Raw genomic sequence first — 14863 nt, forward strand, 5'->3', positions numbered from 1 at the left:
ATACATTTTAAAAGAAATTGCCCTAACACAAAAAAATACAATACCATACTCAACAACTGAAGAGTATACCTATTTTTCAAGTATTTATAAAGTGTGTACAAAAATTGGCTATGTACTGAAGGGCCATAATGCAAGTCTCAAAAAATTTCAAATGATTAAAACTATTCACAGTATATTCATGGACCACAATACAACTATAAATAATAAGGTAACTAGAAAATACTAACTTCTTGGCAATTAGGAATAAACAGGTGTAAGGAAGGAATCATATTGGATGTCCTAACGTACAGTAGGCTTTTGAAAATAAGAGAGAAAGCCCAGAGGTGAAAAGTAAAAAACACAGTAAAAGATGATTTAAAAATGAAAGAGTTGTGAAAGCAACTTTAAATAAGATTATAATCCAGAGACCCAGTAAGTAGGCCTCTGTTAAATGAGGGATTCAGTCCACAAAATGTAAAGAGCACAACAAATCAGCAAGTGCAAAAAATATCCCAATCTGGGGCGCCCGGATGGCTCAGTCGGTTAAGCGTCTGACTTTGGCTCGGTTTATGATCTCACTGTCCATGAGTTCGAGGCCCGTGTCGGGCTCTATGCTCACCGCTCAGAGCCTGGAGCCTGCTTCAGTTTCTATGTCTCCCTGTCTCTCTGACCCTCCCCCCTTCATGCTCTTTCTCTCTCAAAAATAAACAAACAATCCCAATCTGACAGAAAACTCTGTATTAAATGTCAGACATAACCCAGAATAAAATGTTAAAATGTTCAGTAACCCTCTGAATGATTACTGAATATCACCAACAGTCAGAAGTAACAAAAACAATAACAAGGTCCTACTTGCCAATTAGAATAGCAAACATTTAGAATTGATATTCAGGAAGTGGAGAGGTGGTAAAACTTTATTGGCAGAAGAACAGTGGTAGATTAATGATATTTATTGAGTGCTTACTCTGTGATAGGCATCACTTAAACTTTTTGCGTATTTTAACTTCCTTAATCCTCATAAAAATCTTATGAGGTAGATAAAATACCCTCATTTTACAGATTAAAAAAGAAGCACAGAGATTCTAATTTGCAGAGTCACAGAGACGAGAAGGGATTCAAACTCAAGCGGCTGGTTTCCTCCCTCCTTTCTTACTTTTTTTCTCAATTTCGCTTTCTAGTCCCCTCCCTTCCAGTACCCTCTTCCTTCCTCCAAGGAGGTGTCTTGGTAATCCTTCAAGTATCTGTCAACAGAGTCATGGGAAGAAAAGGGGAGGGGAGGTGGAGAAAGTTTGCTTCACCTTTTCTCCACACTCATCTTTATTGTGTGGAAGAACACAGGTTCCTTTTGTAAATAAAATAATTTCATGAAAAAAAACTCAATGAGTCCTTTAGCTCAGCTCAACAAATATGTCTACTGAGTCTGTTTGCCGGTCGGGCGGCGGTGGTGAAGAAAAATTCAACAGTCTAAACACGTCTAGTCGGGGTGATTGTTAAAAGTTGTTCATGGCGTTGGGGGTGGGGTGGGGTGGGGGAGAGGGCAGAGGAGAGAGGGAGGCAGAGAAAGGGAAAAACCGGCAAGAAGGAGAGGGTGAGACAATGAGACACAGAGACATTGGGAGAGAGACAGAGAGTCAGAAAGCTACAGAGAAAAAGCCCCGTCGAGACAAACACGCCGGACCCGTCCTCATTTGTCCCCGGGACCAGCGCTGCTCACAAGCTTTGCAAGTAACAGAAATGTAAGTGATGCAGGTTGAGAGCCGAGAAACGGAAGTTCCCTACGGTTTGGCGCCCACGACAGCACCCCCACGGCAGCCACTCCCCTGCGGAGGACTTAACGTGTCGGAGCGGGCGTCCACCTCCCAGTTAGTTAGCTCTCCGTCGCCCTCGCCACTGAACTGACTTCGGAATCTCTGCGGGGAGCGAGGAAGGGGGCGGGGGCCTGCAGCTCTCACGCCCTCCGGCAGCGACGCGGGCGCGCCGGTGGGAGAGCCCTTTTGTGTACCTAGGATCCGGGAAACGAAACCGAGAGCGTGTCCGCACCTCGGAGGTTCTCGGCAGCGCGGAGCACCTGCAGCCCCAGGTGGGCGGGCGCCTTTCTCGCCCCTGGGCCCCGCGCGCGCACCGGGCGCCGGACTCGCGTGGGTTCCCGGGGCCGGTTGCGCGGCGCTGGGGGCCGCTAGCGGGGGCGGGGCGCGGGGTCCGGCCAGCTGTGTTTGTGCGGGGTGAGCTGAGTAGAGGAGGCGGGCAGGCGGGCGAGCGGGCGGGCGGCGGTGGTGGGTTTAGAGTCCCGGGGAAGCGACCCCCGGAAGCGGAGCTGCGACTCGCGAGTGGCCCCAGTTGGCCCCCAGGCCCCACCACCCGGCACCACTGGTAAGGTGTTTCTTGCCCGAAACTGCCTTGCGTGCTCAGCGCCCCTTTACTACTACTGCCCACCTCTTGGCCGCGCTGAAGAACCCGGCAAGAACCAGGACTGTGGGTGTCCGCTGTCGCGCTGGGAGGATTAGAAGAGATGATTAGTGGGGCCTCTTAGCTGTCATAAAACAGTATGTATTCATTAGGAGTACGGTGTACCCTAAACCTGTGCTAGTCACTCTGGAACACCAGACGAACCGGAAAGATAGAGCTGGTTTATGGCATAGAAGCTAAGACCATTAATTAGTTCAGGAGTCCACCTGATTTGAATCCTACCTCTACTACTTAATTGCTGTGGACTCTGAACCAGTTTCTTCATCCTTGTGCTTTCCTGGCCTCATCTCTGAAATTGTGCGATGGTCAAAAAAGAGTTACAAGACTTACAGTATCGCGTGTATTAGTGTAAAGCTGTGGGAGCTGTGCTAGCCCCAAGAGTACTCGGTAAGGTTAGCTTTTATTATGTTTGATACTTGACAAAATCCCTGCTTCTAAACTCACGAGTCTGGTTCCCACATGGTTTTATTTCTAGGGTTATTCCAGTAAATCTTGGAATGGCCACTTCTCAGTTCCAGGAACTGGCGAGCATTATTTCTCCTAGTTGAGCAATTTGAGAAATATGGTTTACTCATCTTTCCCTTTTTTAAAATGAAAAGGGAAACGAGTGGATTTCTGTAGTGGATACAAAAAGTGGCATGTGTGCTCTGAGAAACAGTGTGGAGGTTCCTAAAAAATTAAAAATAGATCTACCCATGACCCAGCCATAGCACTGCTAGGAATTTACCCAAGGGATACAGGAGTGCTGATGAATAGGACCACTTGTACCACAATGTTTATAGCAGCACTTTCAACAATAGCCGAATTATAGAAAGAGCTTAAATGTCCATCAAGTGAGGAATGGATAAAGAAGATGTGGTTTATATATACAATGGAATACTACTTGGCAATGAGAAAGAATGAAATCTGGCCATTTGCAGCAACGTGGATGGAACTAGAGAGTGTTATGCTAAGTGAAATGAGGCAGAGAAAGACAGATACCAGATGTTTTCGCTCATATGTGGATCCTGAGAAACTTAACAGAAGACCATGGGGGAGGGGAAGGGGAAAAAAACCTTATGGAGAGAGAGGGAGGCAAACCATAAGAGACTCAAATAGTGAGAACAAACAGGGTTGCTGAGGGGTGAGGGAGAGGGGAAAGTGAGTGATGGGCATTGAGGAGGGCACCTGTTGGGATGAGCACTGGGTGTTGTATGGAAACCAATTTGATAATAAATTATATTTAATATATTTTAAAAAAAACGAAAAGTGGCATGTAAAATTAGTGGCTGGGTCAGAGATTCAGCAGCGTTCCCATTAGTAAGGGAGCTGTTCTTTATGAACAAAAGGAGTGAAATCATACTGTGCACATATTGTTCAGTCAACAAGCAGCAGTTAAGTCTCTTGTCCTGGACAAGACAGGCCATATTCTGGTCTTTGAGAGCATAGAATGCAGGTAGAGAGACATTAAATGGGTACGAACTGTGTCCCATATACCTCTCTATTCTCATGTCTGATTATCTTTTTTTTTTTTTTTTTTTTATAATCCACAAGTCTTTCATTTCCTTGAATGAGTCAAGCTCCCTGTAGCCACAGGACTTGTACAGTTCCCTCTGTGTATAATGCCTAACTACCTGTCTCAACCCCCAGCCCATGGCCTGGTGGATTTTAGACTACCTTTGGCTCTCAGATTCAAAGGAAGTTTAGGGATATAGATTTCTACCATTGTCATTAGAGCAGTAACGTTTTCCTAAAATAATTAAGAACATGTGTCTGCCTCTTGGGACTCAGAAAAATTAAAGTGGTTTGTTCTTAATTAAGAAGTAAATGTGGATAAAGAATCCAAATCTAGTTTATGCCTAGTTTATAGGCATAGTAGTCTTAGGAACTTCCAAAATTATGGATGCTTCCCTTGGGTTCCAGATTTTACATCAATAACTTTTTTGGAAAGCAATAAGATAGAAATTTCAGGACCCCAAGAGATAGATGGGTCAAGAATGTCACTGTCCTGTGAACTGTGGAACCATGACTGATGTCACCAGCATCATTTCTCCTTATGCCTGATGGAAGAGGTTTATCATTTTCAAATAGCCCAGAGCAGCAATGGGTCTTGATGAGGAAAACAAAGGCAAAAAAATGTAGTTTAAATTAAATCCCCTTACAGCTTGAAGCCCAGTGATACCAGAGACCTGCAGTCTGTAACATTCCGTAGGAATTTACGGCTGCCTTAAGGCCTTCATGTTTACATTCCATTAAAAACTAGAAGCAACCTTATCTTGACAGTAGCTAAATCTTCGTCCTGTAAGACCCTGATTTCAGCTTACAGAAATTTCTTAGAAACTAACTTTATGTCCCCTCCTCCACAAACCTTCAAATACATTATCACTCCTCACAGTCACAGAGCAGCTCTTCTGCCCACAGATTCTGACCCTGTGCTTTAATAACATCATATTTTTGCACCAAACATGTCTCAGGAATTCTTTCTTAGCCATTTGCTTATGAACTCCACTTCAAATTGCATCAGGTCTTATGGTGTCTAATAGAATAATTTTTACCAGAGATGTACTTACTTGTATATAGTATATGATGTGTTAAATCTCAGAAATTCTCATTTAGCAGAGTTAGGGAGGAGTGTATAGTAATCAGATTATAATTTGAAACTATATATTTGTCTTGAAGTAATTAAGATTCCAGTGGTACAACATATATGACTTTCTTAGGGACTTTTTTTTAGTACAGGATGAATATGATGTTCTTTTTCTTGGAAAATTTTCTAGGATATTTTTCTTATTAAGAGTAGTGGAAGGCAGGGGTGTACCTGGCTGGCTCAGTTGGTAGAGCCTGTGACTCTTGATCTCAGGGTTGTGAGTTCAAGCCTCACATTGGGTGTGGAGCCTACTTAAAATAAATAAATTTAAAACAAAAAGAGTAGTGGAAAATATTATTTAAAAGTTATCATGTTAATTAATTAATGAAATCACCCAGGACTCAGCCTAGTCATTTCCAAAACTGAGTGACATTACCTCTTGTTAATAGACCCTTAAGTTTGAGAATATCAAAAGATCTTTAAAACAGCAAACAGGAGCGGACAGGGTGTTGTGGTATCATCTTTATTCCACAAGTGCTTTATTCTACCTGGCACACAGGCGACTACAACTGTCACTTAATATTTTGTACCAGAACTTATGACCTGCCACGTTTTGTGCTTGAGATATTATGTAACTGCAAAAATACTAAAACCTACAGCAAAGAGAGGACCCAGATTATGTTCTGCAGTAGTTCTGCCATTAGGGACTTATTCTCACACATGTGCCATTTTAAGACTCAAAATAATGTAACCAAATTGGAAAGAAAAGAGCAAATAGGGACAAATAAGCTCTGCTTTAGAGTCTGTTCAGTTTCACTTCCTGGGGTCTCTGGGGAGAGGTTTTGCCTTATGACTTAATTGCAATTAACAGGCATCAAGGGGGTTGGGATTAAAAGTGGAGAGATCAGGGGGAAAAGAATCAAGGAACCGGAAGGCAGAAGTGGTGAGGGAGCATAAGGCAAGCTGACAGGCTGCAACCCACCCCCACCCCGGGGGGAATCCCTGTGATACTCCTCAGGCACTCCTGGCTGCCCAAGAACAAAGGAAAGGGGAAAAAGAAATGGTTAACTGATAGAGATCATTGTGCCCAGTACCTGAGTCTCCCTCCCATCTATTTACAAATATTTTACAAATATCAATAACCCAATCTCCAGAAACCGATGGACCTCGTTTCCTGGAGCCTCAGCATCACCCCTCCTTAGTGCTGTGGAAGACAAAAACAGAAGGAAATGGCAGATAGAACTAAATTTCCTTGTAACCTGCAGCCCATTGACAAATACTTGAGTCTGGCCTAGTAAATTGTTTCTCCAGGAAGTCCCTACTGTCTTAATGCTAATGCTTTCCTAGAGGGAAAACAACCTTAGCTTGACAACAGTTAGGCCTCCAGTATCCTGGGAGTCTTCTTTAGCATATGCAAATCTCACTGGAAACTTTCCCTGGACTTTACCACCCCCCCAACTCCCTATTATATAGCCAGTCTCTCCTCAAAGTCCCAGGGCAGCTCTTCCTGCCCACGGGTCCTGTCCCCGTGCTTTATTTAATAAAATCACCTTTTTGCACCAAAAACATCTCCAAGAGTTCTTTCTTGGCTGTCAGTTCCGGATCCCACGAACCCCACTGTCACCCCAAAAACCTCATCAGAAGTGCCGAGTACAATGGTTTTTTGGGGTTTTTTAATTATTATTTTGTATAGAAATAACCTAACACAAAGTTTTGGTTGGATTGTGATGGTGCTACAACTATGACAACCCCTGAGAGTGGATTTTCTGGCTAAAAGTATATCTTGTAACATAACAAAGAGTCAGGCCTTTTCAAATTTGCTGTTCAAGATGGGCAGAACTTATCCATAGAATCTGGAATCCAGAGATATTTGCATTAGTGTGGTCTGATAGCTAACCCATCTGTCTGTCCTCGTGAACCTAGAGCCCAGCCTCCTTTGCGTAGACTGGAAGGCTTCAGTTTTTGACTTGGTTACAAGGTGGGGTCTTAGGTTTACAGCGTTTTCCTCTCAGCATTCTGCCTTATAGGACCTTCTCCCCGCCAAGGTTTGTGGAAAACGTCCACCATCCTGGGGTGACGCACAACTTCTTAAGTCATACTCAGAATTACATCAACAGGGGATGGGATCAAGACCAAAGGGTTTAAATAACCAGATTCTGGTAGGCTAGATGAATAGAGGAATATTCTATGTGTACGTATAGTTTCATAATATCTTGTTACAACAGTCATATTTGACCTATAAATTTGTAGACAATGTAGTAATATCAGGTCTTCTTTTTCAGAACTCTATAAATCATGGAAAAGCAAAGTAAGTAATTTAAGTGTTGACTTCCTTTTATAATGTTAAATCTGTTGTTAATATGTTCTTTGTCTTATATGATGTTGTATTCAGTTTCTGAAAGGATGTAATTTACTTTGTTTATGCTCCAGAACCCGAAGTCTAGGTCATTTTTTTTTTTTTTTTTTACTGTAAAGACAATGTACATATATATCCACTACTGCTAGTTTTTCCTGTAAAAATAAAACCTTAGATAAGCCTAAGGAATTTTAGTCTTACTGGGAAATATGTTATATAATTTATACTATATTCCATTGAGGTCAGTTTTCCCCTTTTTGTGTGCATTTTACATACATAAACATCATTCAACTCAAATTAACCAGATAATAAATCTAATATGTCAGATCATTGTAACAAAATCTTTGGATATATCCCTGCTATATATTTCCCAACATCCACACATGAACAGGTTTAATAAATACCAATGATTACGTTCTGGCTTTTTTCCTATCAAGAAAATTCTAAATAAGATGGATATCGACCAAGCATATAATAAAAGACTTTGTTTTTGTTTTTTTTAATCTAAAGTTCTGAAGAGAAAAGCAATGTATGTGGGGGAAAATATGAAAAAAAAAAATCCTGTTTTATGAGAAGATTTACATTATCTGTTTACTTTTGTTTAGATACTGAAGACATGTTTATCTCTCACCATAATGTCAGCCTTACTAGCTGTATTAGATACTCTTTAGGACTAGAAACCTCAGCTTTCCTTCATGAAGCTTCATGATCTCTTAATGTTTGCTATATGAATTTAATTTTACTTACAAAACTCAAGCCTTCTTAAATGTAAATTGATACAGTATTACACTTTCTATCTGCTACAAGCATTAGGATGCTTCAGATCACCATAGAAAGATTCTTTTTGCCACGGTCATAGTCACCTTTTAACTCTTCATCTTCATATACATAATTGTTTGTATATCTGTGTGTATGTGCATAAATACGAATTAAATGTATACATGTATATAAATACATTAGAAGTAAAACAATATCTTTATATTAATGTGACAGTCCTATGGTATCTATAAATTATTTTAAGTTCCATTTCACAAATGCAGAAATCCATTCATAATTCATATGATCTTTGGTATATTTGACCACTTGCTTATTTGCTTATTTTCCCTCTGTATGAATTCCTGCTGAAATTCCTAAAACCAGGATTAACACTCTGGAACCAAAACCCCAGAGATCATGAGCTTCTAATTTCTTGAATCTGTCAGCTCCTAGATATGTATATGTATTTACTATTGTTCAAACACTGGTACCTAGAGGTGCCAAAATGTGCCCTATCATTTAAGAGTAGGTATGTTAGTCAGACTTGCAGTGTTTTCCTTGAGATCTGTTAAGCGTGATCCGGTTGTTTCCAGCTCAGGTGGGGAGTGGCAGCGGTGGGCAAAGCCTTGAGAGCTAGAGAACTAGGAACTCGGCCACTCACTTGAAGCCAACAAACAAGGGAATGGTTGGGATGGAATGACTTTTGTGGTATTTGAGAGATCTGCAATCAGTCAGGGTACGTTGTGGCAACTGTTTAGGGAAAAGCCCTGATGAAAGTAGAGGGTTCTGTTACCGGAATATGCACCAGCTCTGTGGACTCCATTCTGCTGAAGTTACCATGAAGCTGATTGCGTGAAGGAGAAGGCTGGCTCACAACCCAGCTTTCCCGCTGAAACCACATGAGTTGAGTAGCCTTTGAAGGCCTCTGATAAAGAAGTGTGTAGACAATGTATCAGATGGAAAGTTTGACTAACTTTTTCTTCTGTATTGATGCCATGTGCTCATCATTCAATAAGAAACTATTTTGGGTTTATAGTTAGCAAGCCATAATGAGCCAGAGGAGGACATGGGACAAATGCAGTGTCCACTAGACCTTAAGTTCTATGAAGACAGGGCCAGGATAGCCTCAGAGCTTAGCTCAGAGGCAATACAGGAGATGGCCAACAAGTATTTATTGTCTGGCTGGGGCGGCTGCTAAACGAGTGACTAGGAAACACAAATATGAAGGACTAGGAGGTTCAACCATTTGTACGTATATTAAGAATATTCAATGTTTAATGTATTTTATTGTTATTCAGTCAGTTATGATTTTATTGGGCAAAATCAGTCAGATACTAGGAAGTTCCTTATTGGGTATTCTTATTGGTATTGGATATTGTTGAATTCCTTATTGGGAATTCAACCTTATTGGGTAATTGCAGAGTAAGCATAAAAAGGATATTCAATATTGAAATATATGCACTATTTTAAATATTTTGAAAATAATTCTTTGGGACCCCTGGATGGCTCAGTCAGTTAAGCGTCCAACTCTCGATTTCAGCTCAGGTGATGATCTCATAGTTGTAAGGTCAAGCCCCCATGTTGGGCTCTGCGCTGGACTTTGTGCCTGCTTGATATTCTTGGTCTCCCTCTCCTCCCTCCCCTGGTTGCACGAGTGCGCATGTGCTCTCCCTCTCAAAGATAAAAGGAAAAGGCTAATTGGTATAGCAATAACTAGGTATCTTTAAAAATCATCATACTATTTCCATCATCATCCCTATATCCAAGTAGTTTCATTTCTCTCTCTCTTCCTTTACAGTCTGTATGTGGTTCTAAAACACTTTTTTCCCCTAATACCAACATGGAATTAGGTATTAACACTTGGAACACTTCCAAATATGGAACACTCATCAGGCATGTTTGAAAGCTAGAAGTTCAGCCCCGGTAACTCAGCTGTCTCATTTTATCCAAAAAGGAATTTGTTTGAAACCGATGCTCCTGCCAATTAAGTCTGATAACAAACAGCTTTTGTTAAGTGAAGAAATCACTTTATTTTAGTACAGCACAAGATCATATAAAGATCATGTCAATGGAAATTATCTAAGGACAATGTATTTTTCTTTCTAATACATATTTATTTTTTTTATTTTTTTTATTTAAAAAAAAAATTTTTTTTTTAACATTTATTTATTTTTGAGACAGAGAGAGACAGAGCATGAACAGGGGAGGGTCAGAGAGAGAGGGAGACACAGAATCTGAAACAGGCTCCGGGCTGTCAGCACAGAGCCCCATGCGGGGCTCGAACTCACGGACCACGAGATCGTGACCTGAGCGAAGTCGGCCGCTCAACCGACTGAGCCACCCAGGCGCCCCTTATTTTTTCTAATATATATTTCATTAAACCAAATATGTTTACCTTTCCCTAAATTGCAGACGGACAAATGAATGCTCCTCACCCAGGAACGAATTTACCACCTGACTATCCCCCTCAATATCCTTCAGCAACACTCCAAGGTAAAACTTTTGTCTAAGAATAAAAATCCAAAAGTACTCAATTACTGATATTCCCCAAAGGGCGTATGTATGGGTGTGTGTCTGCCTTTGTTTGTGTATTTTAGTAGTGTCTTTTATTAAAAGTATAATAATGAAATTGGCAGCCTAGTTCTTGATTTTTTTTTGTCTGACTATATATTATCATAAATAATATCATAAAAGTAATGTTTACTTATGCAGGATAGTAAAGATCTAGAGTTAACAAAAACAGTCCATTTACATGTAGCAAATAAAGTTTGCATCAAAATGTACATTAGAAGTAAAATATTTAATTGATCCTTCATCTGTTCTGAAAATTGTCATCACATAATCACATTTAGATTTATCCCTGGGTATTTTTGAGTCCTATATTAGCTGAGGGTAATCGTGTACAGTGAGAGTCACAGAAAAGACGTGAGTGCTTAAAACTGGAAGCTGTAGGTAATAAAAGTGTAGTGCTTGGGGGTCATTCTCATTTTCACTTTGTAACATATATGAAAGCTTTGCTTTTTGTACGCATGCTTAATCATGCCTTATATCTAAGAAAAGTAATCGAGTCCTATCACTACATTCTAGGGAGTACATTTTTCCCTTTGAACCAGTGATTGAAAGACCTCAGAGATTTTCATGTAGACAAATGCAGTTATCAAAATTACTAGAACTTCACTATATGGCAAAATTGATGGTGTACCCAGATTTGCAAGTAGTCAGGCTACTTCCTTCTTGAGAGACCGAGAGACCACTCTGGAGATTTAGGATCAAAAGGTATCCGGTTTGGGTAGATGGGTGTATCCATTTTGTATTCTACTCTGAGCGAATAACTCTGCTTGGGAACTCAATGGCCTGTTTAATTGTGTAGCCAAGAAACTTCCCAGCGGGGCCTGGATCACATCCAGGTGTTTGCCGTTAGAAGAATCTGAGCTAGAATATCTCTAAGGAGATGGTTCTCAAGGGTGCCTGCCCTTAAGTATTACGTGGAAGATTTTAAAACACTGTACCCGGGCACTGTCCCGGGACAATTAAAGCAGAAGCTCAGGTCACGGGACCCAGGGATTGGTAATTTTTTTAATTACCCAGTTAGTTGTAATGTGCAACCAGGGCTGAGAACCGCTGCCGTAAATTCTTATGGTGGTTGTTTGATGAATTATTAGCAAGCTGGAATATTCATCCAGGGCACTTGGAGAATGATTTAATCCACCCCACAGCTAGTTAAAATGAGGTGATACATAATTAAATTCAGTTATAATCAGACTTGAGAGTTTGTGAGAAAAATAGCCTAATTTTATTTCACAAGTCCAAGGCCATATATAGTGCAGGTCTTAATATGACAATGATGCTAACAATAGTGACAGTTTAAAATTGAGAGCTTACTGTGCATAATGTGAATAAACTCATTTAACTGTCAATCTTAGGAGGTAAATAGCATCATGTACCCAGTGTGCAAGTGGGAAAAAGGCAAAGAGAGGCTGTATCAGATTTCAAGTTCTGGCTTCTGCACTAAATGGCTGTGTGGTGGTTCATACAACTCGTTATACCTGCAAGTCTCAGTTCTTAGCTATAAAACAGGAATAACATTTTCTCATTCAGGTTAGCTTGGAGATTAAATGAGAGTATACGTAAAGCGCCTGGTATAATGATTTACAAATACTGAGTGACAGATATTTGCAATTATGTGAAGAATCTGTTAAATCAGTTAGACCTTATACAAATGAAAATATCCAAATTTCAGGTAATTCTATATGTTAAATCCGTTATTTTGGAAATAATCAACTATCCTCTCTCTCCAAGGGTCTTGAGAAGATTAAAATAATGCTAATGTGAACTCACATGTCCTCCTCATTGGCTTGCCTGTGGTCTGATCTTTGCACTGTAGCCAGTGATCTTTAAAAATGCCTATCTGTCCATATTACAGACAGTATTCAGTGTGTACATCATTGGTTTTTCATTGCTTTTAGGATAAAGGCCAAAAGGCTTAATTTGGTTCACCAGACAGGGCCTCCCCTGCCTTCTCTTTACCTGTCTATTAAGTCTGGCTCTCTGCTATTCAAGTCGACTTGGCTTTTTACAGATTATTAGGAACGCTGTATGTGTTACTATCCCAGGGCTTGTCTGTGGAACGTTTTTCTCCGTGCCCCTGGTCTTCTCTACTTCTTTGTATCCTTTAGATCTCAGCTCAAAGGCAGCCCTCAAGGAAACTGTCCCAACTCCTCCCTTTTCTCTCTCCCCATCCCATCACTTTCCTCTGGCATATAGTCATAAAAATCTGGTCCCTCCTTTCAAAGAGCTTGTCTTCGATTCTAGTTAATCAGTTGATCATACTGGTGTTGTAGATCCCTAGAGTAAAGGATAAAATATGAAATTATCTTCCCCATTAGGCAGTGAGGGCATCTGCATTTCTTATTTTAAATCCCAGTGCTCAGCACTCCCACAAACTTTGTAAGATATAAATCAGATTATGGAACTCACTTGTCTGCTTAAAATCCTCAAAGGCCTGTCGATCACACTTGGAATCAAATCTAAGCTCCTTATTAATGGGCTCCCTAGATGAACTGTTTCTAGGTTTTCACTGACAACAGTTTCCACTCTTCCTCTCCCTTATGATGTTTCTCTCTGTCTCAAACATGCCAAATTCATTCCTGAAATCAGGGATTTTTGCATTTGGTTTTCCTTCCTCCCGCAACATTTCTTACCAGCTCTTTACACAAAGCTTTACCTTTCTCATATCTTAGATCTCAACAGAATTTTTTCTATCTGAAGTACCTAGTTGATACCTTTCCCTCTCTACCATGCATTTTCTCTGTGAGTTCAATCTGAAATCTTTTTAAAAAATTTATTTCCTCTCTCCCAAAAGTAGCCTGTAAACTCCCTGAGGGCAGGTTGCCTTGTTGAGAACTGAATCCTCTGATTCTAGAACAGAGCCACCCACATTATAGAACATCTGTAAATATTTATTTGTTGTGAGAAAGAATGAATTATAAAAACTATATTTAAAAGATACTAGTAGGAGGTTTAATCTCCTAAGAAATCTTTTTTTTTTAATTTTTTAAAAAATCTTTATTCACTTTTTGAGAGAGAGACAGAGCGCAAGCAGGGGAGGAACAGAGAGAGAGGGAGACACAAAATCCAAAGCAGGCTCCAGGCCCTGAGCTAGCACCACAGAGCCCGACGTGGGGCTCGAACTCACGAATCATGAGATCACGACCTGAGCCGAAGTTGGACGCTCAACCGACTGAGCCACCTAGGTGCCCCAGAAATCTTTTTAATAGTGGATGTATCTTGCCATCAGTGGTTTTTTTTTAAGTATTTATAAATTGTATAATCTAAGTATTAAATTTTACGTAGCCTTTTCTGTTAAAATATTATGGAACACATTCCTTTGAAATTGTATTCCATTGCTATGGATTACTATTCTGTGGACTATTCATATAAGCTTATGAAGCTTCATTGTAATTACAAATTCACATAGAAAGAAAGTATACACTTAGTAAATTTATTCTTCTCCTGTGCTTATTAAATACTCAAGGCAAGTTTGCCTGTTGTAACTTTTTATCTTCCTTGGTTCTCCAACTGTATTTTCCAGAGTGCTGAGGGTGGTAAATTATGAAATTTAAATTTGTAACCTAACTATCAATAATGATTTCTTTTTTTTTTTTTTCTTTTTGCTTTTCATGTAGGAAGTCTTAGGATAGGAATGCACCATGGGGTAAAAGTTCAGGCAAATTGTTAACCCAGATAAGCATCTGGACAGTTCTGGAAATAAGGATGTGTCTTTACCTCTACGCCAGAGTTTCTCAACAGCAGCACTCTAATATTTTCAGATGGATAATTCTTCTTTTTCAGGATACTATTCTGGCATTTTAGGAAATATTTACCAGCTTCCCTGGCCTCTATCTACCAAATGCCAGTATCACTCTTCCCTCCAGCTATAAACAGCCAAAAATGTCTCCAGAGCTTGCCAAAAATTCCTTGAGGGGGCAAAACCACCCCCAGTTCTGTACATAAAGGAGGTACCATTTCTAACAATCATCTTTTTTAAATAAATTAATCTTTTTTAAAAAAAAAAATAGAGTGCTTTGGTTTTAGAAATGCTGACTCAAAGCCTTTATTTTGGGCCTTTTACTCTTTCTTGCCATCTTTCGTTTCTCTTAAGGCATTCCATAATCCTTATAAAGGTGACTCTAGACCATTGTTGATTTTCTGTCACTTTCTTATCTTTGCAACTGAGATTT

General features: G+C 40.1%; 1 protein-coding gene across 2 annotated transcripts in view; it reads left to right on the plus strand.

Moving 5' to 3' along the window:
* The first annotated feature begins 1783 nt into the window (after positions 1-1783).
* The window catches only part of LOC132683196 (phospholipid scramblase 2), a 30850-nt gene continuing 17770 nt past the window's right edge, over positions 1784-14863 (plus strand). The window contains exons 1-4 of one of the 2 annotated variants that reach the window (XM_060638891.3): positions 1784-2059; positions 7294-7319; positions 8717-8859; positions 10536-10616. In XM_060638891.3, the coding sequence (XP_060494874.2) occupies positions 8820-8859; positions 10536-10616 (121 nt within the window). In that variant the 5' untranslated portion in view covers positions 1784-2059; positions 7294-7319; positions 8717-8819. The remainder of the gene's footprint in view (positions 2060-7293; positions 7320-8716; positions 8860-10535; positions 10617-14863) is intronic. The other variant, XM_060638892.3, reaches the window with a different exon arrangement.

Source organism: Panthera onca, chromosome C2, assembly GCF_046562875.1.
Source record: "Panthera onca isolate mPanOnc1 chromosome C2, mPanOnc1 haplotype 2, whole genome shotgun sequence".
NCBI lineage: Eukaryota > Metazoa > Chordata > Mammalia > Carnivora > Felidae > Panthera > Panthera onca.